Raw genomic sequence first — 27,161 nt, forward strand, 5'->3', positions numbered from 1 at the left:
AATAACAAAAAATGAAATAAAAAAGGAGAGGAAAAACTTGCATAGATATAGAGTACGAACAGGTTACATGAAGATTACGTATTGCTTTCCACAAAGCTTGTAACAACATCGTCTTCTTTTGCTTAGTCTATTGCAATTGTATTTTGAGAAGAACCTGCCTTTAATTCTGCATTTGAGGGCCTCCGTGGCCGAGTGGTTAGAGCATCGCGCTCAAAATCACACGGCCTCTCACCTCTGGTCGGCGTGGGTTCCAATCCCTCTCGCGCCAGTAAGAGAGAAAGTTTCCCAGTTTACTTTTGGAAGGTCGGTGGTCTTTTCCCAAGTACATTGTATCTGAGTTCTCTCTTACACCAATAAAAACTGGGCGCCACCAGATAACTGAAAAATTGTTGCGGAAAACAGCAAAATCAATCATTAATTCTGCATTTGGTGTTTCAGATTTTTTACATTAATTCCCTTTCAAAGGTCAAAATTCGTTTCAGTTTTAAACTCAATTAATATCCCTATCAATGGAACGAATACATTTGAGTTGCCGTACCTATACTAGATTCCAAAACTTTTCGAATGCCCTTACAAAGAGGATACATTACTGATTTTGACTACGGATAACTCCGTTTACTTGATCAAGATATATGGTTCACGATGGTTGTCACTCGTCGACAGGGGATGGTCACCCCTCCTAGACACCTAAGGGTACCACTGGTATATCCAGGGTTCCGTGTTTGCCCAACTTTCTATTTTCTATTGCTTATAGGAATTATGAGATTGATCACTGTTCATTATCTTCGCCGTTCATTACTGGATCTAGTAACTACAAAGCCCACATCTTTGCTACTATCGACAATTTTAATTGTTTTGAAGGGAAATCTTTAGACGCACTCTGCCACACCATACGCCAGAAGTGGTTCAAATTAAATATGGATTCTCATTAATTCCAAAGCACCTTTAGTACATTTGAAATCACATACCATATATTTTTGAAAAATAGATATCAACGGTATTAACATGTATTACCTTTTAACAATTTCCTTTACCATTCCTCAAAATAATCAAATACTATATATCTTGAATTCATAAAGAGCTGCTTTTTTGATAAAAATGGAAGTCGGAAAAATTTATATTTTGTGAACAGTTTATTAGATTATCAATTGGTATAAAATGTATCGTTCTTTGATATTGTGGATTTCACAGCGTGTGGTGCGGTTTTCCGGATCACCACACTGTGCTTTTCTGATTCCGTATCAGTATCCTCTGAAACTGATGCCGTCACAATGACGTCAAAATGCATCAACGCAACGTTATTTGTGGAAAATATTGACCCCGTCAAAAAACAAAACAGCGTACACAAAACATAATTTCATGGTATGTCTGTGTTTTTGATAATTTGGGATACATTTATTATCTTATAACTGTGGATTTAAAATGCAGAAGGGAGTATAAAATAAATTCATCATTACTACAGTAACTTGATCCGAAGAGTTGGATCACGTCGAGTTAACAGGTGCGGATCATCAGATCACACGAGACGCGAAGTTTGATTTGATGACCCGGGCCTGTCAACAAGACGTAATAATATATATGTATTATATGACCAGGCTTGGCATTCTGAAGCTTCTTCATGAGAAGAAATTTCTTGCTGTGGTTTTTAATTGGACATTTAAATATATCGAGGATGATTCGTATAATAACAATATTCATTTTCAGGCATAATTTTATTCAATGTGATCCGGTGGACTTGGATTTAGTCACGGCATTTTTCATATAACTGACCAAAGGCGTTGATTTTAGGCTGACAATTGAATATTGGGGCAGACTTCAACTTCTCCAGGTCATCTTCGCATAGTTATGTAACAATATTCCATTTCCAACTACATACTGGTATAGTGTGTATGTCTCTCACGCAGCAGGGTTAAGATGTCCGGAGTAAAGTTAAAACAAAAATCACAAAATGTACCTCAGTGCATATTATATGACATCACAAAAGTACGTTAAGACATTTAGGTCTATAGTTGTATCGCGGAGAAAATGTTATCCAGTGTTCAAGCTGTATGTTTATAAATCTGTTTGTCAAATTATTAAAAAAATTTCAGTTTATTTTGCTGATATATAAGTCTCATGTTTTTATCTACAGTGTGTGCTACAGTAATCTTTATATTACACTGAGACAGTGAAAACGCCCCGATGAGCATAGTCATTTAGAATAAAGAAAGCCAATCGTGTTTACCTATGGACTGGGCACAGGTGAAAGATGACGATACATGTACTTTATTTTGATCAAGGCATATTCCTAAAGGCAATTAGTTGCAAAATTAGGATTTTGATACGGAAGTTAGGATTCGAGGGGGTGTTGAGGGGGATTTGGTGGTCTTGAAGTAAGAGATGTGGAGGTTCTGTAGCACTGTTTGAGTAAGCAGGCTGTCATTGGTCAGTGTGCTCTCTGCTGTTTTTCATCCCAGTTGTTGGATCTATCTTATGCTGGTTATGAATGCAGAATACAACGGATGTAACCGCCCAACAGGGGGGTGTTTACTGTCCCTTAATCACATGCTCCCACCTCTGGTGATTCCAAGTACCCGTACTTTCCCCGTTATCAACTCTGAATTATGTTTGGAATTGTAGGATTGACCAACATTCGTTGGCTTTGCCATTTTCGTACATTAAAGTGTAAGAAAGATTACTGGGCTATAGTTAACAACAAATAAATGCATTAACGTAAAAGTTAAACGACTCCAAGCTATAGCTTACCGTATATACTCGCCTATAAGTCGGTTTTTTGGGAGTCAAATTTTGGTCCAAAACTCTATGTCCGACTTATAGGCGCGTCCTAAAAAGATTGGTATTTTTCTGGGCGGTGTAATGTAGTGTTTTTTAAACAACTCCGATGATTATCATGGACTACCACACAAATGATTATTGTTCACAAATATTTAGACATATTGTGTTGTTTATGTATTTTAAAATCATGTATAAAGTACAAGTATTTATATATTTTTATCTAGTTTAAAATTATTTATATACCGGTAACTAATACTTTCAATTCAACTAATCTATCGTTTATCGGTAAAATTGAATTACGAACCCGATTTAATATTGAAATATTCATATGTATACCGGTTGAAATATATTTCATAAAAGATCGAATATTGTTAACAGATAATTTAGATCATCATTCTTGACTCTTAAAAAGTATATTGCTCATACAAGGAATTATACCGGAATCCCACAATAACAGTTTTCGCGAGGCGCGTGCCACTAAGTAAACACGGTGTTAGGTACTGGTCATTAGGAGACCATAATTGCTTATATAAACAAGGGATCATGGTCCATCATAGATCAAGGGATGCGTTTAAACCCCAAACGGATATGGCTTGGATATTGAACACCTCATAATTATTAATTTCTCAAAATATGTTTTGAAACATAGGTAAAAACACTAGAGCATTGATTTGAAATTGTCAACCTATTCTGACAAAAATTTGTACCGACTTATAAGCGGGTCAATGACAAATTCCTACAAAATGACCTTAAAAAATATAACCGACTTATAGGCGGACCGACTTATAGGCGAGTATATACGGTACAAAACATATTTGAATTTTGCTACTTAGGATAAGATTTTATGAAAATAATACAGGTAGCCGTGTTTTTGTTACAACTGTTTCTCTGAATTTAGAGTCATATACTTGTAAGAAACTTCAAAGCACATATAAAACATTTATACTTGAAATATTAACATTATGTTTTGTTCATATCGCTTTCTTATTCACTCTTTGAAATGTGGTGGCATTGTGGGTAAACTACTTTAGTATCGAGGATGAAGTAGCTGTTATTCTTTATTTTCTTCAATTTTCAATTGTTATCAGGATTAAGTTTGTAGATATGTATTTACCAGAGAAAGAACCCCATCCAAAAGTAAAGTATTGTATGATGATAAGAATACATACTAGACTTTCCTAGATATACCAATGTCTTGTGTTTGTTAATGATAGACAAAATATTATAATTACAGACAGCAATACTCTAGTGTTATCCATCATGCACTGAAAAGGAACTTTCTGTAAAATCATTAAAATATATCGATAAGCTATGGTGATGCCTAGAATGAACACTTGTAAACAGATTCGTTGTTCATGCTTATGAAATTGATGGACCACTCCCAGGTACAGAACCAATTTAGATTGAACAAAAGATTAGATTAAATAATGTAATTGATATAAGCCTTCTTGTTATCCTTAGTTGTTTGCCTGAGTTCTTCATCTTGTCAGCTTAGTACTACATCTGTCTGTGTCAAGGATTCCAATGACAACCCAAAATGTATGTGTGCTTTGGGCAGAGATAGTGATGGAACCTGCAACACATGTAAGAATAAAGGCACCGAGAGTACAACTCAAGAATACATAAGTAGATGTTTAGAATTCATTCTTCGTTTACTACTGTCTGATAAATGTAACAACTTGTAAATTGTACTTAATCGTAATTTTACGACATTTCTTCTTGCGAAAGTTATCACTAAAGTATCGAAAATTACATTGTGAAAAACATACCAACGTCATTTACTTATACTGTTATTTATGCATTGTAGATAGCAGTTTGTACATGGTGAATTCAACCTCTGTAAGTTTCGGGGAATTGATTTAAACCATTATGGTATTTCTAATTCAATCAAGATTAGCACTTATGTCTTAGTTCATGGCATGCTCAAAGCAGTATGTATGGATATAAATTGGCTGAGTTACATTGTATGGTGATAATTTGGGTTAAAAATACTTGCTTGTTTTGGGTCCTTTATTATCGACACGTCCTTAGGTGAAGTGGCTTAAGTTTGACTTATGTATGATACTTAGCGGCCTTGCCATGTGTCGTTATTGTGTCAACGCCTACCATGATATGGAACAACCGTTATCGTTTCGCCAGATCAGAAATAGCCTCTCTTTTAAATACAGCGCGTGCGATGAAGAATCAGCTATTTCTAGCGTTATGTTTTACGTGTTTAAGTTTTCAAATACAAGCACTCTGGGTCACGATGCAACCTCTTAACCATTTAGCTACAATGTAACATGGTCAGTTGATCTAGAAAATTACTAGCTTAACATTAAAGTTTATATTGTAATAGGTGTCTAGGTTTAAAGTATGAGAAAGAATTGGATATTGATATGATGCCAATTTTGTTGTTGTAGACAGTTTGCCATGCCTTCACGTACGAATTTTGTTGTTATATATGACTGTCACTTCGGAACCAGGTCATGGATTTGATTTTCGAATGAAGCGCAAATTTAAACGTATGATGTTTAATATATGTCGCGTTTGTTGTTTCCCTAAGCGCACGTTATATGTGAGGATCCCCGATTTTGGGATACGATCATGGACGTAATGTTTCGGTCAAAGGTTGTGGTGCTACATTTAACGCCGGTGGGGTCTCTACAAGAGTGAAAAAATGTCAAAATGGACAACAAATAACATGCAAATATATAATATATATTAAATTAAAATCAAACGTATATAAAACGTGATCGCATGTTTTAGGTGAATTTGGAACTTCTGATCAATTAGCAATCTCTTGCTTATTTCATGGTTTAAATGATTAAACTAATTCATATCTTTAACAAATATTGAAATTTATTCTTTCAACAGCGAATACATCTTTTTCTCTCAAGCATAAAATCGTGCAGCGTGGAAATATTTAATGATTCATTGATATAACCTCTGGAAAAGACGCATCCCATTATTCCAATGAGAGATATGCAGTAAATGCATTTCCGTATATTAAGTTTATTTTCATTTGGTAAATTAGATTCACCTGTTGACATATTGAAGTTAGGACTCAATGAATTGTAAAATAATGTTTTGTACCTAGCCCCATTTCGTACCTCCAACCCCAGGACTGGGAACCACTATTCAGTGCGATACAGGCCAGCATGATTGTCAATTTTCTGCGTTTATACTTTCAAGGTTTGTACGAAGCCTGTGTTGATTGATGGAAACATTAGTATTGTTATGCTGTAAACAGATAACATTTGAATGATGTAATCTTTTAAACTTTTGACAAATACTGTATCAAGCATATGCCACTTTCTAATTAACATGGATGTAATGATGATACAGTGAGGCAGCAAAGGTGTCATCTTTTGGTGGTAACAAATTGGGAACTTTCACTGTGGATGTGACAGACTGCGTCAAAGAAGGAAGCGAATCAGTCTGCAAGGCAGTGATAAAACTCACCAAGTCCTCAAACACAAAACTTGATCATACGCCAAAGGAATACGATCTCTGTCTGAACGTAGCTAAGACTGCAAGGTAGGTAGAACTTTCTTTATAGTTGAAGTTTACTCTTATGATGCATTACGTCTGATCAAATACAAAAAGTTATACATTTTTAAATTTCAGTCCACTAATATTTACTGACAAATCTTGTGTCCGCGTTATGGTACAACCAAAAGGTTAGTTTACCTCTATAAAGGTAAGTTATATTTTGAAGTTCACTGTTTCAGTTGAATGCGTATTGGTTTACAATTCATTTCCTTCAGTTTAATTTTAATTTTCAGCTAGGGGTACCGTAAGTATTCAATATATCAATTCTGTGTACAAGACCTTATTTATTTTTGTATCATTCATGAAATATATATCATATATTTTGTTTGAATCTTTGTTTTCAGCCTACAGCCAGTGCATCATGTAAATTTGCTGAGGGGACACTTGAAAAAGAATCCACTATCGGATGTAAAAAGGGAGTCCCCTGTCATTTCTTTGTGTATACTTCTCCTCATTCTAATAGTAGCTGGTAAGATGCTGAAAAGTCGCATTTAATTCTATCTCACGATAATTGTCTTTATGCCTCCAATGAGAAGAAACCGTCCAAGCAGTAACAAATAACCAAACACTGTAATGCAGTTTTGTCGAATATGTCATTTATTGAATGACATACGGTAAATTGTTAAATAAAATGTATAACAAACCATTAAGGGGGATCACCTGAATAAACAATACCTGCTGAAACATGTACCTAGGTGTCAGGTAAAGTGTGACCCCCCTTTGAGACTGACTAGATAAATACATGTAGTGAAAGTACAATTACAAGTTATAGAGTACATGGAACATGCATACAATACATACATAAATGAGTTAATCCTTGGAAATTTTTGGACGCCTCCACGGATTAACTCATTTATGTATACATTGTATGAATGTTCCATGTACTATATAACTTGTAATTGTACTTTAAAAATAGAGTGAATTATACTAAGTATAAGTGAACCAAACTGTTATACTAAACAATTCAGTGTTGATGCTTTACTGAGCATCATTGTAGGCCATATGAAACCATGTACACATGCAGTGGTAACAGTACACATATAAAACACAAATGCATGTTGCTGTAAATGATTTCAAGCTAATTTGTGTTGCGCTGATTAACCTGTAATCATTAAAGTGAACGTTATCCATAAGGGAGGCTATATCATTTTGTATGCATAGAACCCCAACTTATACTGGCCTGAATTGACGTGAGTGCACAATAACTGCATTCCTAACACTCCTCCAATATTTAAATACGGAGAAAAGTACATAAACTCCCCAAGTCTTCAAACATACCAGTGTCCTCGGAGACATATGAGTTTTCGCAGAATCAGGATCCACCCCGCCATAGACCAAGCGATACTGCAATCAAATGTACGTAAAAAAGTAACTTACTCGAATATCACTGCTTCCAATGTAATGTAGGTAACTAAACCTGTATACTATCAAAGCGAGGAATATCACGATGAATCAATCGTTCCACAGCGCCAAATTTGTTTTATTTTCACAGCATAATAACAGGCTTTGGAAAGTTTGGAAAAGGACGCTTGAAAAAAGGACGCTATCTAAACAAATAATTTGATTGGCTCAAAATCCGTTGCTATCCCACGGTGTAAAAATTTACAAATTTCTCAAAGCGGCATAAATTGAATTATCTGTTGATAATATTGTTTTTTCTATCCTCTATAAAACCAACAACAACAAAATACTCACAGGGAATGATCATTTTGGCTTTCAAAATTGTTGATGCCCTGTTGATTACATTAAATAACAATTAATAATTCTTTGTTCATATGTTTGTGTCTTTGTCTTTCTGTCTGTCATATTGGTTATATGCCTCTATGTCCCTCAACATTTTTATTTTTAAAATCAAAACACCCAGAGTTAGTAAATGTACGTGGTTAATGCTCAGTGAAAAAGTCACCTGTATACTCTAAGGTCTACAAAGCACATTTTAACGTCATTTTCACATTTTGTAGTATGTCCAGGGGTCCGTTTTTGTAAATGTGTACTCTTTATAGAACTTATATGAGATTGATCATTGTTCGTTATTTTCACGCATTCATAAGAAATATGAGCTTGATTTGCTTTAGTGAAAGAAGTGAAGATAATGAACAGTGCTCACTCTCCTCATAACTCTATAAAGAATATAATACGTTCAAAAGGAAAAATGCCTGAGGATTGTAAGAGATACAAATGTGTATTAACTCTTAAATTGTTCAATCTGCAGCCTTAGTTAAGGGACGTAAATGAGAAAGAAGACATCCCCATGTTTTGTGGTGCGAGGTCATCAATCAAATTCTGAGTAATTAACAGTAAGCCCAGCATGACTATGCATGTAAAGGGTTGATCATTATTTTAGCCTTTGTTAGCTTTCATTTACACCTTGTCAAAATACAGTGTATGGATACCAAAAAAGATACAATTCATTATGCTACAATTGGTACTAACTCCAAGCAGTCTGTAATTTTCATTGAATTTAATTTCAGCGCTACTATGATCACTGACAACGAGTATGTGGCTGTGTATAAACCTTTGTCATTCAGCTCGCCTGGTTTATGTCGATATGAAGTAGTTAGCACTAACACAACTACGACGGGAACGAACAAAATTTGCCTAAAGCCCTGGTAAGATGTAGCTGATTTTAGAATATGAAATCGTCATTATGATCGTCTTACCGGCAAATACAATATGTCTTTATGTCGTATGCTCTTTAACGTCTTTTTATTTTGATACATCTTTCTAGAAGTATTGGGCTTTTAGAGCGGCGCGACGCATAATCATTTCAAAAAATGTTAATAGTAAAGTTCGAATAGGATCAACCGATGAACAGATGAGGTCATTCAGGTCAAATACCGATTGTGAATACATCCCTGAGGAATATTCAGTGATATTTTATTAACAGTCTCACCTGATATATAAGGTCACTAAGACTATAAATACCAATTGGGAATAAATCCCTGAAGAATATCCAGTGGTATTTCATTAGCAGTATCATGTGATAGATAGTATAAGAGGAATATTAAAATCCCGTATTAGACACGTCAAAACAAAAATACGTACCATATATCCTTCTAAGTGATGAAAGAATTAGATAGGTTACATAAAGAATATGTTTTGGTTCCAGTTGACAAAGCTTGTAGCAACAGTGTCTCTGTTTGTTTGTAAGGCTCATTATTACAACTGTAATTAATTTCACATTTGGTAATCGTTCTTATACTCCAACTGCCCTGTCAAAAGATGAATTTCATCAAAATCATGCTTCCGTTTTAGACACTTTTAATATCACAATCAATGAGATGGATGGATAACTACCGCAACTATACTGGATTCCTAAACTTTACAAAAACCCTTACAAAGAAATATAGATTGTGGGATCGAGTAAATGTTTTACCAAGCCTCTATCTTTGCTCCTCACGAAAATATTAACAGCTGTGAAGGAAAAACATCAAACGTACTGTGTCACAACATATGCCAGAAGTGGTGCCAATCAATTGTAAATTCTAAACATGAAACATCGTATATATAGATAAGATATATATGATATAAAACATAAAATTAATAAGTATTTTCATATTCCTCTTATCCTATATATCAGGTAAGACTGTTAATAAAATTCAAATCGACATCTAGATTATATCGACATTTATTAACAATGATAATTATCATCCATATGTTGATTCAATATATCCCTGTGAATTTGAAAGACACCACAGAGTCGTTCACTTCTGCTTTGTACTTAGATATTTTATTGGAAATAGATGTTAACGGCTAACTAACAACTCAACATCATAACAAACTGGATGGTTTCAGCTTCTCCGTTGTCAATTTCCTATATTTATGTAGCAGTATTACATTATCGCCGGCATATGGTGTTTATATTTTTCAACTGATTCGATACCCAAGAGCTTGTTTTGCGTATGGTCAGTTTTTATATCGAGACAGGCTATTGACAAACAAGTTGATGGTGCAGGGTTTCAACTGTCTCGTTTAAAGTCAGCATTTCTCAAATTCTATTGTCGTTATGACGATCTAGTTTGCCAATACAACCTATCATGGAGTCAAATGGTGTCTGAATTGTTTCATATTGATTATCACGCCGTTGTTGGCACACTGATTTTGACTACGGATAACTCCATTTACCTGATCAAGACAAAGAGTTCACGGCAGGTGTGACCGATCGACACGACATCTTACTCCTCTTAGGCATATGATCCCACTTCTGGTATATCTTGGGGTCCGTGTTTATCCACCTCTCTATTTTGCATCGCTTGTAGGAGTTTGGAGATTGAACACTGTTCGTTATCTTCACATTTCATTTCCAAAATTCTAAAGAACTTTCTGTAAATTTGAAAGCGCATAACCTTTCTCAGATCAACATCAAAAGGTATGACTTTTTAACACTTTACACGACCATTTCCCACGATAAATCAAATACTAGATGTTTTGACATCATAGACAATTGCTTCTTCAACAAAAATGGAAAAAGGAAATATTCGAGTCTAGTTATTAGTCATCTAAAAATTACTTTGTTAAACACCAATTTGATTACACGTACAAGTACTCTGAAGTTGAAATAAAATAATATACTGGAGTTCTCCATTGACAATATTTTCGTAGTCTTTGGTGATAAGGTCTTCGAACAGTCTGTTGGAATTCCCATGGACACAAATGGTGCTCCTTTGTTAGCTGACCTGTTTTATATTCTTACGAAGCAGAAGTTATTCTAAAGCTTGTACGCGAGAAGAAAAATGATCTTTCTGTGACCTTCCATTGGACACTTGGATATATTGACGACGTTTTTTCTGTTAACAATAATGATTCTAATTCATGTCTATTCGATATACCCCTGTCACCTCGAAATAAAAGACACCACAGAGTCGTCCGCTTCTACTTCATATTTAGATACTTTATTGAAAAGGGATATTAACCGCAAATTAACAACTCAACTTCATGACAAACGGGGTGATTTCAGCTTCTCCATCGTCAACTTCCCATATTGATATAGCAATATTCCATTTTCACCTGCATATGGTGTTTATATATCTCAACTGATTCGATACACAATATATTGATTTGCGTATGATCAGTTTTTAAATCGAAGCAGGCTACTGACAAAGAAGATGACGGTGCAGAGGTTTCAATTGTCTTGTTGAAAGTCAGCATTTCGAAACTTCTATGTTAGTTATAAAATGTACCAATACAACTTTTAATTTGGTCAAATGCTGTCTGACGTGTTTCATACCGATTGTTACGCCGTTCTTGTGCACACTGATTATAAACTACTGATAACTGTTTACCTGACCAAGATATAGGGCTCACAGCGGGTGTGACTGGTCGAAAAGGATACTTACTCCTCCTAGGCACCTGATCCCACCTCTGGTATATCATGGGGTCCGTGTTTACCTAACTCTTTATTTTGTATTGTTTATAGGATTTATGAGATTGATCACTGTTCGTTATCTTATATTTAAGTTGCAGATGTCGCATTTATTCTTTCAGTCTGAGAGGCGAATCCCGCTGCTTTCTGTTAAACGTGAATGACATTCGGGATCGTAAGTCACAAAAATCGCTAATCTGCATTTACATGATTTAACATTCAGTTTTTAATAAAAAAAAATTCTGAAAACAGAAAACCAGCATTAAATTCTATAAGAGAAAATCAATATTTTGAAATAGCATGCATTAAAGAACTGCGAGTCTAAACAGTATCTTAGCATACCTAGGAATATTGGTAGATCAATGGAATATAATGAAGACTATTAAGAAATATTATTATAGAGTTATTTCCACAATTTCCATAAAATATTGTATCTAGCATTTATGCTTTTCAGAATGTTTATCTAAACCATGCCAGAATGATGGAGCTTGCCAAACACTACCTAATGGGGATCTGAAATGTCACTGTACACCACAATTCTGGGGAAAATATTGTCAAAAAGGCATTCCAATAGTTTATAAATCATATAATAGATGCAGTTCAATTCATCGTTGAAATGAAATATAACAAACGATGAAATCGACAAAAAGAAATACAGTGTAAAATCATGCAAAATTGAAACTATATCAACGTTAAGTGCGCAGATTCTTAGATCATTTTCTGTTTAAATGTATATTATATACATATATGTATGACTGTTGAAAATGATACATGTATCTTGTTTTCATTATCATTTTCACTAGGATTTTGCGACAGTAAGACGAATTGTAATAACGAGGCTGTATGTTACAAGGTCAACAATGACGTGACATGTCTCTGCAAACTAGGCTATACCGGGTCCACATGTTCGTTTGGTAAATAAAATTCATGACTACATTTTTCTTCTGATTTCTAATTTTGTTGGTACGAAAATAATTAATAATTGATATACATGTGTATTCTCAGTAAAAAGGAAGGACAAAATTCTATGTTAACAAAAATACCATTTTTTTTTCAGATGCCAATAAAAACCTTACAAGTACCAATGACAATGGGGTTGGTTGACGTTCAAACACTAGAATTTATATGTACCGTATTTATATTTGAATCTAGATAGATTTTTCATTAATGCCATCTTTTTGAAGGGTCATTTTACCGAGATGGCGCTTTTGGAGAGAGTGACGTGTTACCTGAATATTCCTTGTACAATTTCTTTCAGTGTTACTAGAAACATCCATCACATGTAAGATCTATTCTCTTGAAAATTTATGTAAGTTTTCATCTACCTATTTCCTAATCATTCGTTTTACCAATTGAAATATTGTCGGATGAATTTTCTTGAATAACAAAACCCTAATATGAGAAACGCAAAGCAACCTTCTTACCTAACTATTTCAAATGATCTTGATATCCTTGTAAGCCATAACAAATCTCAAAAATATGTTGAATTACATATCTATTTCTTATTCTTCAGGCCCACTTTAGTCTTAGGATCGATAGACAGATCATTAGATGTTTCTGAATTAGGTTTACAGCCATTGTCTTCATCACAAACGGTTCTAAATGGTAAAATGGTCGTCATTGGATCGGATTTAGGACTGAAGACATTATGTATTGATTCGGTCAACACACCTGGGTATGTATGAAAGCATGGTGGGTACAATCATTGCCATTAAATCTGGGGGAAAAAAACCCTGAAAACGTTGTCTTCGTTCCGTAAACACACCTAGGTTAAATATAAAAATATGATCTGCATTAATAAAAAATAACCGAAGCCGGTTTTTCCCTTCTAGTTGCTGCCAAAATTTCGATATTCTAAAGTTGTTGTTTTTAAAAGGATTGTCATTTTGATATTGTATGGCTCTATTTTATGATAAGAATATTTGATAGAGTAAATTCTAGTCACAATCAATAACGGTTTTGTATTTCCAGAAATGGTAAAACTGAAGATGAAATCTGCTTCAAGATAAACGTTATCAACGGTTAGTAGGCGGTACTTGAGTTCGTTTTAAGCGAATGACACTTAAAATGATAAGATGCAATACTCCATCTCTACTTATCATGCTCATACGTCTTCCAGATTAGAAGGAATAGATCTGTGTAGTTTTAAATTTAAATGAAATCCATTATTATTTCCATATAGCATACAATCTCAAATGTATTAAAGTATGTTTATTTAAATGATGTTTTTTCCCCAGGAAATTCTTTGAAACCTGATGAGGTAAATTTTTTGAATTTTCTTCTACATGTATATCTAAAAAAAACATCACTAAGATGCAATTATCCTTTTATAATGCGTGCGACCGTGTGGGTGTGGGTTTGTGATGTGATATATACATATCGTTTTGTGTTGAATAGTTGGAGCCTCATTTTGTATCACCGACGTTTCCAAATGAAACAATTTTTCAATGCCAACAACACGATCAATGCCATATCAGTTTATGGGCCAAAAACAAAATCATCAAAAAAGACTGGTAAGTATCTATTCATCAGTGTTATATGATTGTGAGGATCGTATATATTTTACGCATTGTCTTGTGGATATCAGATTTTGGTATTAGTATCACCATAAAAAGAAGATAACGAATAGTGATCAATACCATAATCCTTACAAGGAATACAAAATTAAGTGTAGGAGAAATACGAATCCCTGAACATATCAGAGGTGGGAGTAGGTGCTTATGATCAGTTGAACGGTCACATCCGCCGCCAGGTCCATATCTACTTTCCTCACGATTTCAAATAAAAACTCTTCAGGTTATTACAGTACACACACTATTCGATAAGAACATTTTCATGATACTTTATGAGATCAAAGCTTCAGAGTTCACGGCGGGTGTGAAGATAGAAATTTCGTATATAAAATTGATTAAATTTCAAAATCAATATTCAAAGCAGTGCAAACATTGATTTTATAAAGGTCCTTGTTATTAGGTTATTGAAGCAGAAGTCTGCTACTTTAATTCAATCAAGTTAATTATAACAAGCGTATATTTGGGCAGCTAAATGCTGAATTCCAAGGGTAAAAGATCACATTTAACTCCATATACCTAACTAAAATAAAATAAACTCCCACGTTGTCTTTGATTTTGTGAATCACCTGACGTGTATGATTGCATACATATATGGTGCATCACTTACAGAACACTTGTGTGAGTGGTAGGTCATAGATTTGAACCCCTCTCTTCCCATGACCGGATCCTATGTAAGGTGAAGATAACGAACAGTGATCAATCTCATAACTCCCACAACCAATACAAAATAGATAGCTGGGCAAACACGGACCCCTGGACACACCAGAGGTGGGATCAGGTGCCTAGGAGGAGTAAGCATCCCCTATTGAGACGTAAAAATAAGTAGGGCTTTCTCCTCCTTCAAATCCTCAGCATTTAGAAGTGAAACTTTTTAATGAGACCTTTGAAAATGAAATATCTGCCATGATGGACTTTGACGCTATACCGTCATTGTCAAGTCCCCAAGTCTAAATGTTTGAAACTTCAGTAACAGTTTATGAAGTACCTATATGAGAGAAAAACAGATATCAATGAGATGTTAAACAAATGAATAAGAAACATAAGGCTTGATATCTAGTATTATTGGAAACCCAAGGTTTACCATTTTCTTTTCGCAGAAAACCATTTGAAGAGGCAATAGCGTATGAGAAAGTAGATAGTTTTAAATTCGTGCTACATTGCCTTTATTCCCTCAAGTATCTACTAATATGTATGTAAGGCATTGCATAATCCATCCATACCTGATGAGTGATTTCTGAATTATTAGGGGTTGTGCTGGTTGAATTCAGTATCTGACAGTAGTTTTGCCATATCGAGCAATAAACAAGGCGATATTCAGATTCATTATCTATTGTCGTTTTATATTTTTATTTCACAGTCCAGTTCTCAAGGTAGACAGAACGACAGAGGATGGAGTGTTCGTGTTTCCTCAGGCTAATAGTACTAATGTACCCTGTGTATTTGATGCAGTCGTCACGATCAGCAACATCACAAGCCTTGGTCTCTGTTTTTCATTGGTTGGTGATTCAGGGTGAGTGTAGATTACTTCTGTGTTTTTTTAACATTATTTCATTCATGAAATATATAATTGTATTTATGATAAGATGAAGATAACAAACAGTGATCAATCTCACAAGTCCCACAAAGAACACATAATTCAGAGTAGGACAAAACGATCCCCGATACACACCAGAAGTGGGATCATGTGCCCAGGAGGAGCAATCATCCCGGTCACACCCTATATCGGACAAACGGAGTAATCCATAATCAAAATCAATGTGCAAATGGCCTCAACTAGTATGAAATATGCCAGACAGCACTCCATCCAACAACAGGCTGCACTGGCAAATTTTACAATACTTACAGAAAATTGCATTTCACTCCTATTATTATAACCCTTTTAAATCTTTTTTTCAATACAATTATGAGGACCAAACTTTTGACTTGGGTCTAGTGACCGAGGGTGATACGCACTTCGCAAATTATAGTCGCTTGAATGATATAATTTGCAAATACAACATTTAGGTTGAATGTTGTCTGGTGTGTTTTATACGAATTGAAATTCATATGCTGATTTTGACAATGCAGCATTTACCTGATCAAGATAGAGGGCTCACGACGGTTGCCACAGGGCACCTGGTCCCACTTTTGGTGTTTATAGGAATCCATAGTTACCCTTCTCTGAATTGGTTCTCTTTATCAAAAGTGACGAAATCGAACAGTGATCTTATAAATCCCATACATAATACAAAATTAAGAGAAGGGCAAGCACAAAACCATAGACACACCAGAGATGGTATCAGGTGCCTAGGAGGAGTATGCATTCCCTGTTCACCGGTCGTACCTGCTGTGAGCCCTATATCTTGATCAGGTAGACGGAATAATCCGTTGTCCAAATCAGTTTGTAAAAAACTATCTAACAATAGTATGAAACACGTCAGACAGCATTCCACCTCCAGGTTGTACATATATATACAAATAAAATCATTTATAAGAATTTTAAGGATAATCCTAATCATTGGATTTGTGAGATTGGTCACTCGTCATTATCTTTTTGATACAAGCTTAACGAGGATAAACTTTATTTCTGATGATATAATACAAGCCAAATATAATACATTTACCGAATGTGAACTGCGTGAGAAGATACCTGGTAGCTGTAAATGTGGACTAACTGTTTCACATCACAGATTAACAAAGAAACATCATCTTCTATTAATGTCTATTTCAAGTAATACACGTATCACAGCTTTATTTACAGAATTTTACTTTTACTTGCAGGACTAGCGTCGACGAACGTTGCTATACAATTCATGTTGTACGGAAAACATCAGGTACATTTACGTTTCATGTGTAACTTTATAAACAGTCAAAAATGGCAACAATACTATTGGCTGACTGAGCACATTGCCAACGAGTACAATAGAGATATATTAAACATATAGTCAAAATTGAAAACAGTGGCCTACTGAATACATAGTCAAAAATAGGAACATTGAACGGACAAACGCATAATCTGCAGTGACAATAGTGACTGTCTAATGCATTCAAAATAACAACAGCGACTCAATATACAACTGTGATAGCTTGAATGCATAGTCAAAAATGGCTAAACGAAGTCAAAATCGACAACGGCGACCGGCCGTACAAAGTAAATACAGTCAATGTTTACCAGATTGGCCGGATTTAGGTTTAATAACGAAAATAACGACCGGTTAAACGAATGATCAAAAGTAACATTGATCACTTTAACGTAGTAAATTTACAAACTTGACTGGATAACCACATAGTTAAAATTGCTTTCATTATATTAGTTATTATTCTGTGATTATTGAAGATAAGCTAATTTTCCATTCGCAATCTCATAATTGGCCAATGAAACATGATTTGTAGCTCACCAACACGATCACTTAATTGTATTGTTAGTATATTATAACAGAAGGTAAAGCAATATACGGTATTTAATCATCTTTCCTATAAACCATTCTTTATGCCATTTGTATATTTGTAATATGTAACGAAAATCATATTTGTCTGCATGCGTCATATTATAGTTCCTCTTTTTGGTGAAAGGCGTCGACATGTTTTATTTTAAAAGTGTATGCTAAAAATCTTTTAATCTTCTCTATTCATTGAAAGCTGTCTATGTGACGTGGTCTTTATGTCTCCTTCAGTCAGTTAAAGTTGTCAGTACCTGTCTTGTATAATAAATTTCTCGATCTGCTGATTCAGTGAGAGGCGTATGTGCGGGTGTGTCTTGTTACAACGATGGGTTCTGTGATGCACGAATGATGAATGCAAATTGTCGGTGTAGATCTGGATTTTCCGGCCAAAATTGCTCAACAGGTAACTTCATTTCGATTCTTTCACGGAATATGTACATGTAATGGTGACAAACGACATTTGGAATTTTAATTTTTACCATGTATGCTTCTTGTGAAATCCATTATATAGAGGTACTAATAACCGATTACCTAGCTTTTAGAATACAAGGAATATTGATATCCCTTTAGGTGTCCCCTTGACAAAAATCTACGCATAAAAATCAAATTCCTTTAAACTATATCATTTCATTTAATATTTTCAATCTAAAAAATTATAACATTATGGAAAGAAACGGTAAACTTGAATTTAAAAGAACACACGAGTAATATGATCATAAGAATACATCCCAGTATCACATGTCCCTGTACCAAATATTCATTAAACGGCAGCAAAGGTAATGTAATCAATAACAAGGAGAAAATAACGTACAGATTACAAATTCAAAAACAGGGTAAACACGGGACCTCTGGACACATCAGGTTCCTAGGAGGAGTAAACATCCCCTACTGACGGGTCACACCCGCGGTGACCCCCTATATCTCTAAGGAAAACGGGGCAAACTTTAGTCAGATCAGAGATCAGAATTGTTTTTAAAAGTACTATTTGGAATATCAACGGTGGCTGGTTTAGGATCATTGTAAAGTATCTCATTAATCAAAGAAAACAATTGAGAGAAGTGCAAACACAAACCCTGGAAACACCAGAGATGGAGGCGGTTACGTAAGGGGACGAAGCGCCCCTGTTCACAAGTCACAACCTGAGAGTGTCTGATCCGTTATTAAAATCAGTACAATATAGAGATCACGACATCACAATTAAAATGATACGCGTAATAAAGCATTCGAATTAATGACAGATTTAAAATCAGTACAATATAGAGAACACGACCTCACAATCAATATGATACGCGTAATAAAGCATTCCAACTAATGAAAATTTATAACATCTACAAAACTTGTTCTGTATTTTAACGTATTTTAAATTTGGCGTAGTCGGAGCTGATGCACTATTCGGTGAAATTATGATTAACGCTTCGTGTATGTATGATACTGTATAGGGAATGTCATATTTAATGCAGTAATAAGTTAGCGCTCTTGGTTCACTGCTAAAATTTAGATCCCACTAAAATAAGCAAACGTACAATAACAAGGTGCATTTTTAATGCTAACCATGTACTCAATTGACCTCCCTATTTGAAAACAAATATTATACTGAATTATTTTACCAAGTTATTGTATGAAGTGTAAAATTGGGGTATTCTAGATGCTGGAGAAGTTCAAGGAGATAAGAATTACTATCCTGGAAGCGTAAGTTAGAATATGTTTAATGATATAATCACTGCAATCATTACCTCAATATAATTATAAAACGTCAGTAGCAGTACTCATTATTTATTTAGCTAACCTGAGTTGAAAGCTTAGAATAGCATTCACGGATTATATCTGTTGTAAAATTATTTCTCCTATTTTTTGACAATCAGTAGGTAGTAGTAATGATTGATCATAATATATCTACCAAGACATAATGTAAGAATTTCAAATATAATTGGTCAGTAATTGAAAAATGGTTGTGTTTTATTTTATTTTATTTTAGCCTCTATTTGGAGATTTAATGTTGCCAAAATTGATAAAATGTCCTCTATCAAAAGTCTGTGCCATCCAGTTTACAGTATCCAATATTGACCAGTAAGTTCTACTCTATGTTGAGTATATATTTTTACTGTATCATTGAACAAAGAAGGGAAAAGCGTACATTACGAGACTTATTTACTTTGTTCCTCTTTTCCTAACATAATTCTATTATCATTTTCAGATTTAATATAACGTCGAATGGAACATATATCGATACAAAAGATTTAACATCTTCTAAAGTCGTAGGTTCACGTGACTTTTCGGGGAGAGTCAATGTTATTCACAAAAGGCCAGGAACAGACGATTTCTGCCTATTCCTATCCTCAACTGCGGGGTCAGTATCTGGCTGGAATAATAACGACTATTTTTCTTCTCAACGTTGAACAATTTAATCGTATGATGTCACTTTAAGAATAGTACTGTTTAAGAATTGCAATTTTGTGTGTATTTTTTATTTCCGTTACAGTGACGTATATGATGAAACCTGCTGCCAAATCGTGACAGACTCAAGTACGTGGATAAAGTTGTTTTGTTGTTGACCTTCATACGTTAATGAAGAAGTAAAAATAACAAACATTGATCAATGTATACTAAAAATAATACGGAATATACACGCATGTTCCTAGATAGATAGGCACGTGATCCCATATTTGGTGTTTCCAGTGATCCGTGTTTTTCCTACACTCAATTGTGAATTCTATCCGGGATTTATGAGATTTATCACTGTTCGTTTTCTTCATCTTTCATGCTAGACGTGTCTACTTGCTGATATTGGTACTATAATCGGTGTTTTCCTGCGCATATAACCTACAGTGATTAATCTCATATCTTCTATAAATTATTTAAAATTTTGTATAGTCTAATTGTGCTAAAATTGTGTTGATTTTTACAAGAAAGATACATTGCTGGATCGAGCGAATGTTCTACCAAGCCCCTTTTGCTTCTCACGAAAATATTTTAAAACAGCTATGAAAGAGAAGCTTTAATTGTAATGTGCCACAAGATATAACTGTGGATTCTAAAATATTCTACACAACTTTTAGTTTTGAAATCTAAAAACTTTTCTCAAATCAACTACATCACAATGTATGACTTTTTCAACACTTTACACGACCACTCCCAGTGATGAACTAAGGACTACACTTTTTGACATTATAAACAATTGCTTCTTCAGCAAAAAATCAAAAAAGGAAATATTCAATATTCGTATCTAGTTATCAGTCATCTAAAAAATTATTTCTTAAACACTAATCTGATTCCACGCACAAGTACTCTGAAGTTGAAACAAAAAATATCCTGCAGTTCCTCATTGACAATATCTTCGTAGTCTTTGGAGATCAGGTCTTCCCGGCCATTTGGATTTCCCATGGTCACGATTTGTGCTCCTTTGTTAGTTGACATGTTTTTATATTCTTATGAAGCAGAGTTTATTCAAGACTTTATACATGAGAAGAAAACTCGACATTCAGATAGATCACCGATGTTTTATTTATCAACAATAATCAATTTCATTCGTATGTCGATTTGATATATACCTGTGAACTCGAGGTAGAATACACCACAGAGTCCTCCACATCTGCTTTGCACTTAGATATTTTATTGAAAATGGATATCAACAGCAACAAACAACCTAACTGTATGACAAACAGGATGATTTATGCCTCTCCATTGTCAACTTCCCATATTTATGTAGCAATGTTCGATTATCACCTGCCTGTGATGGTTAGATCTCACAACAAGAGCTTGTTCTGTGTATGATTAGTTTATAAATCGAGGAATGTTACTGATAAACAAGTTGATGTTACAGGGATTTCAACAGTCTCGTTTAAAGGCAACATTTCGCAAATTCTATGGTAGTTATAATGATCTAGTTTGCCAATACAACCTATCATTGGGTTGAAAGCTATATGATGTGTTTCATACCGATTGTAAGACCGTTCTTGGCACACTGATTTTTTGGACTACGGATGGCTCCGTTTGCCTGATCAAGACGTAGGACTCACTGCGGATGTGATCGGTCGACAAGGGATGCTTACTCCTCCTAGGCACCTGAACCGCCTCATTTGTATCTAGGGGTCCGTGTTTGCCCATCATTATGTTATGAGATTGATCACTGTTCGCTATCTTCACCTTTCATTATGTGTTGGTGACATTTATCTTATGGAACTACTGTAAAATAAATGATTTACGTAGACCATATACTCGTAGTATGATAAGACATGTATTTCGACGAGAATTAGGTACATTTATAAAAATGCCTGAATTCGTCCTTGAAGAGCATAAAATAGTATACGAGTAGTTCAATTTCTTGTGTTTGTTATTTCTTTGGAATATAAGCATTGATTCATCTTTCCAAACATTTATGATTTAACAATATAATGAAAAATAGCTTAAGAAAATAATCTAAAAACTGCGATTCTGTAGTTTGAGGAATGAAACCTAAGTTACTTGCATTCCACTTACATTCCTGAATAGGACTGATTTGTATATGTCTTTTACTTCTTTCTTTCGCAGCCACAACAATAGATCCAACAGATGATGGCGAGGTAAAAACCTTTAAACATAACAACTATAACTGAAATAAAAAATATTACTTCTCTTTCATCTAATCGTGTGGTGTTATTCATAATTTTATTTCACTTATTTTTGTTTTCTATATAACATTCAAATAGCCACATTTCATCGTTCCGTCAGCCAACAATGGCTCTGAATTCAGCTGTACGCCAGGAAAACCATGCCATATTACTCTTTCTCTGAACAAAGGAAGTAACTTGAAATGGTGAGCATCGTTAAATTCTTGCAATATTTCCCCTTTTTCATGTATCAATTTCAATTCCCAATACTTCTCATTACCAGCTCATTAGAATTATCGCGCTTTGATGACTCTTGTGCGTCATTGGTAAGAAAATGCACAAGTCTCGCGAGCAAGTGCGAGATTACTGGGACATAAACGAAACGTTCATAGCAACTACCCCCCCCCCCACCTTTTTTTTAAAGTTAAAGTACATTGTGTATCTTTAAATAAAATAGCCATTGGTCAAACTGCATTTTTAAAATATTTTAACACTAGTTTATCAAGAATGTTACATGTTTTTTAAACTCTTCTACACCTAATTCAAAAATTCCAAACAACGATGTTCTCTGTCCTAAGTCAATCAATATTTTGTCATTTTCAAAATAGCTTAGATGCAGTTTGGAAACGCATTTGTTGTGTTAATTAGTGTTATAAACGTCTTAAAAAATGCAATTTGGCAAATATATAACTTATTCTAAAATATTGGAAAATGAGAGAGAGAGAGAGAGAGAGAGAGAGAGAGAGAGAGAGAGGGGGGGGGGAGGTACATGAACGATTACAAAGTCCATGCCCATATGAACCTGTCCAAATTGTATGCTAAAATGGAATGTCTTCATAGTCTGACAGAATAATTTTAATAACATATGAATCCCATTAATTACAAGAAAAGTTATTGTGTCGGATGTGCATATTGGTTTTTCCCTTCACAGTTCTTCTTGCGATTGATGCTTTATATCGGTTAGATTTGGCAGATCCTTGTAAGAATAATCAATTCCTAAATTTGCCTTTAGAATTTTAATCAGTGTCGTGGTTTGCAGTCGGTTATAATATGTATTCGATACCATAATTTATATTACGTATGCCTAAGTAATGTTTACGTATGTTGTCCCGGTAGCACGACTTTACGCGCCTTTAATTTGAAGAGTTCCACTAATGGAAATGATAAGTATTCGCAAATTTATTTCATTATCAATGATTTCATTGGTTGCAATATAAAAACTTGGGAAAAGTTGAACTGTAACTTTTCTAACGCTATCTTCGCAAAAGAGTTTAATCCTTATGGACTGATTTACGAGGAGGAAACTGTGGGGTCACTAAATACATTTAAAATATCAATGATGGAGACATCTCTATAGATAGATCATTTCATTTGGTCCATTTGTATCAGAAGCCTATATACTAATACAAACTGTCATAGGGTCGCATTCTAACTCTTCTTGGACACCTGATCCCATATATGTTGTTTCTAAGGGCATGTGTTTGCTCTACTCTCTCTTTTTTGTATTCTTACACGTATTGAATCATGAAATTCATCACTGTTCGTCATATCCACCTTTTTCATTAAACTACTTACAAACATTGTATAGCATATTCCATAATATTCATAGGTAGTACACGCATTGCATTGGAATTATTTCAGCACAAATCTTCATTTCGCGCATTTTAATTATTTTAGTCCAGAAATTAAACACAGATTAGGAAATGACGCATTGGTTCATATCTTCAATTCCGTTTCTTCTACTCCGACCGAAGAATGTGTTATGGATATATGGTTTGGGTCATCTGCTACAGACAATGGCATCACCAGAGAACACTGTTTTCAGGGATACGTATCTGGGTAACTTATTACAATTTGTTTCCTTACTTATCAAGTACAATCCATTTGCTTGATTATTATCACTTTATAGTTCGAATTTTCTATGCATATAGTTTACAGCAGAAACAAATTGCATTAGGTTGTTTATAACACCAACAACTCTTAATAGTGATGTGGTCATTTCTCAAAAGAGGCTTAAAAATGGGAGTAACCCCAACCTAGGGTAGAACAAAGTACAACCTATTTGATTTGATGCAGAATTTTCTGTAGATTTGGAAATGATGGTTGTAGTCTGATAAAATGTGTTTGACTTAGCCTAAATTTGGAATTTCTGTCACAAAGTCACACTATTTTTTGTGAAAAAATTAGTGAGTATATTTTGTCTAATTATGACTGACTTTATGCAGGAAATCAAATAAAATTGGTTCTAAACCACGTAGTCTAACCCTGCCAATTGTATCATGACTTTTATATGACAATACTGAGCAGGTTTTTTGGATAATGAAAGAAATATGGACTTAAATTGTCAAAAACGTCTTCATGTTTCGTTCCTAGTACGCTCATTTCGTGCGTCTGACAGACCGATTCATCACAGAAGTTGCATATACTACATATCACAATTTGTCTCATTGACTCCTCTCTCGACTGGTATATAGTTTGCATGTGTGGCATAATCCATTAGGCTGTAAGACTGCAAAATGTTACCCCCACCCCCAAATTTGAGAAAGTGTTAAACATTTGTGCATTCGTATAGAATGCCAATTATATCGAAGATAAAGTAGTTAATCATGCAAAGCAATGCAAATTTATCATAAATAAGCTGTATTGGAGTCTAGATAAAATGTTTTAGTGCTGTTCTATAAACCTATGGCACATCTACTAAGTCATTGGGTACCTTCGCTCCGTAGTTACATGAAATTAAGGAGTTGGTGGATTTTTATTTCAATGTTATTTTGATATGCTAAAAGCCACACCCCAGAAAACCATTTACGAGTTGAAGCCAAATAGCAACAAGTTTAGAATTAAATATCCCACTATATTTATACCAACAACTTCAGTTATGTTAAGAAAAAGTACATTGTACATCTGGGTATTTAGTAATTGTTAATGCTAGTGACATGAAAATATATTGAATAATTCATTAAAATCACAAGTAAATCTAAGTACCTAACACTGTTGGAAGCACCGTATCTACTTTGTCGTCAATATGACATGTGAAATAACTATGCATCACTTATACATGTAACTGTCTTACGTGATATACATACGTGTATATGCTTATACAATCTTTTCAATAAGTTTAGTGATTCAATGATTGTTAACTGTACAAGTTTACAATCACTTATGTCATATATGCTATAAGTGCACCGTAAGTACAAAGAAAAAGAGATATAGTGAATGATAAGTTGTGAATGTAAATCAATATACATTTTCAAGTTACAATCGTCATTGATACTCAGTTAATATTATCATCACTGTCAGAGTCAGTAACAGCCTTTAGAATGTTCTGGCAGTCTCCATGGCATGTACAAAACTCAGTACAGTGAAGGTGGTTCAGCAGACAGTGACACTTATTGGAGTGCTGACAGTCATGGTCTGTACAGAATATATGAGTGAGATCGCGGACTTCCACTGGTGATGATTCTTTGGTATAAATTACTGGTTCAAGCAGACCATCTGACAAATACCACCCGTTGCCAACAGGAGTATCTGGGATCAGATTGGCGATGTGACTTTGACACCAGATGCTGACCTGATACCTTGCTCCGAGGAAATGCTGCTTGAAAGCATCTTCTGTTGGTGGCATTTGTGAGGCAGGTTTGTCTGTTGTCGAGGCCAGGAGATACCAAAGCTGGTCCAAGGAAAAACATGTCTTCGTTTTCTTTCCATACAATCTGAGGACATAAGAACGTGCAGAAGAAACATCTACTTCTACGTTATTCTGCATTCCAAATGTTGTCAGTGAATGAATGTTCTTTCCCACATGTTCCTGCAGTTTTGTGTCAGCAACACGCTTTCCTATTTGATATAAACTGCTTTTGCTGTCACATCCCGTAAGTGCATGTGCTGCTGGGAGACATTCACAGAACTTTACACCATGTTTTGCCGCAATGGAATGGAGAGGAAAGTAACGTTGCTTGTTGATTGTATGTATACAAAATCAGTTAAAATATCCTTGCTGTAATAGTATAATAGCAGCACCAAAACATCAGTATCATCACTTCGAACAACCAGACGATCATGAGTGGAAGACAGATCGATGGCATGAAGCAGCATTCTTGTATCCGCTTCGTCTTGGGAACTGAAGAGGCTTGAAATGGTAGCTGCTCCTGTGGACGTGGCAAGTTTTGCTATATGTCCTTCATGAAACCCTCCAGCAAGGATGATTCTCTGGTTTCCTGATAGCATACTGGGTGCAACACTGACAATGTGGTCAGAGACAAAGGCAGCAAGGGCAGCTTTGTTTCCTGATACCTTAAGAAATTGTCGGTAATAAATTAGGAACCTGACGATTTGCTTAGATAACGTATCCAGCTTGCTTTGTTTCTCCACACCTGTTTCGTTCAGCTGCCTTCACACTAAGCTTATGATCATATCTATCAAATACAATGGCCAATGATTTTACACATCGATTCTTGTCAAAGGGGTTGATCATAAACTTCAACGAGACATTAGCAAGGTCAAGAAATGTGACAAATTGCGTTTCCTTAATTCCCTGTATCAATGACATTCCATCCAGAATGTATGCTGATGATACACTTCCTCTGAGTTGGTCAGTGATGCATTCTACTGATGCCTCTAACTTCTTTGCTAGGTCTGACTTTGTAGTTTTTCTCATAGCTCCTTTGTCATAGAAAAGCGAGAGGGATATTGCTGACAGCTCATGTGTAAGTACGTTTTCAAGGTTGACTTCTCGTTGCTTCAAACAACCAGCAATCGACGAAAGAGGACCTCTGAGTCAACAATAAGCTTCTCTTTGGCCTTGTTTATGACAGGCTTCTTCATATCGGCAAAGGTTTTGACTTTCAATATCGACTCTGTGTCCCAGAAGTTCTTTGTCTTTGAGGAGGTGACTCTACTTGTAATGAAC

At 34.9% G+C, this 27,161-nt stretch overlaps 2 protein-coding genes across 2 annotated transcripts in view; both read left to right on the plus strand.

Annotated features, from left to right (window-relative positions):
* LOC125651188 (uncharacterized) overlaps window positions 1-27,161 on the plus strand; it is an 82,520-nt gene that overhangs the window by 49,346 nt on the left and 6,013 nt on the right. Inside the window, exons 18-41 of the mRNA XM_048879770.2 lie at window positions 6,103-6,294; window positions 6,385-6,437; window positions 6,543-6,553; window positions 6,654-6,778; window positions 8,781-8,918; window positions 11,794-11,846; window positions 12,126-12,233; window positions 12,475-12,585; window positions 12,729-12,766; window positions 12,856-12,953; window positions 13,185-13,346; window positions 13,643-13,692; window positions 13,909-13,931; window positions 14,069-14,184; window positions 15,602-15,754; window positions 17,005-17,057; window positions 17,956-18,069; window positions 19,312-19,355; window positions 19,642-19,733; window positions 19,861-20,013; window positions 20,146-20,189; window positions 22,194-22,225; window positions 22,352-22,458; window positions 23,930-24,091. Of these exons, the coding sequence (XP_048735727.2) occupies window positions 6,103-6,294; window positions 6,385-6,437; window positions 6,543-6,553; window positions 6,654-6,778; window positions 8,781-8,918; window positions 11,794-11,846; window positions 12,126-12,233; window positions 12,475-12,585; window positions 12,729-12,766; window positions 12,856-12,953; window positions 13,185-13,346; window positions 13,643-13,692; window positions 13,909-13,931; window positions 14,069-14,184; window positions 15,602-15,754; window positions 17,005-17,057; window positions 17,956-18,069; window positions 19,312-19,355; window positions 19,642-19,733; window positions 19,861-20,013; window positions 20,146-20,189; window positions 22,194-22,225; window positions 22,352-22,458; window positions 23,930-24,091 (2,232 nt within the window). The remainder of the gene's footprint in view (window positions 1-6,102; window positions 6,295-6,384; window positions 6,438-6,542; window positions 6,554-6,653; window positions 6,779-8,780; window positions 8,919-11,793; window positions 11,847-12,125; window positions 12,234-12,474; window positions 12,586-12,728; window positions 12,767-12,855; window positions 12,954-13,184; window positions 13,347-13,642; window positions 13,693-13,908; window positions 13,932-14,068; window positions 14,185-15,601; window positions 15,755-17,004; window positions 17,058-17,955; window positions 18,070-19,311; window positions 19,356-19,641; window positions 19,734-19,860; window positions 20,014-20,145; window positions 20,190-22,193; window positions 22,226-22,351; window positions 22,459-23,929; window positions 24,092-27,161) is intronic.
* On the plus strand, window positions 4,162-6,452 carry LOC130054888 (uncharacterized). Its single transcript, XM_056165958.1, has 5 exons — window positions 4,162-4,359; window positions 4,583-4,614; window positions 5,855-5,949; window positions 6,103-6,294; window positions 6,385-6,452. Exons 1-5 carry the CDS (start codon window positions 4,317-4,319, stop codon window positions 6,440-6,442), a joined length of 420 nt encoding a protein of 139 aa, XP_056021933.1. The 5' UTR covers window positions 4,162-4,316; the 3' UTR covers window positions 6,443-6,452.

The sequence above is a fragment of the Ostrea edulis genome, chromosome 5 (assembly GCF_947568905.1).
Source record: "Ostrea edulis chromosome 5, xbOstEdul1.1, whole genome shotgun sequence".
Taxonomy (NCBI): domain Eukaryota; kingdom Metazoa; phylum Mollusca; class Bivalvia; order Ostreida; family Ostreidae; genus Ostrea; species Ostrea edulis.

Excerpts from the sequence above, each read along its gene's own strand:
- LOC130054888 (XM_056165958.1), top strand. The coding sequence starts at position 4,317 with ATGTGTGCTTTGGGCAGAGATAGTGATGGAACCTGCAACACAT. Across the intron at positions 4,360-4,582 it reads TGATGGAACCTGCAACACAT|ATAGCAGTTTGTACATGGTG; the intron begins GTAAGAATAAAG and ends TATGCATTGTAG. Across the intron at positions 5,950-6,102 it reads TCTGCGTTTATACTTTCAAG|TGAGGCAGCAAAGGTGTCAT; the intron begins GTTTGTACGAAG and ends ATGATGATACAG.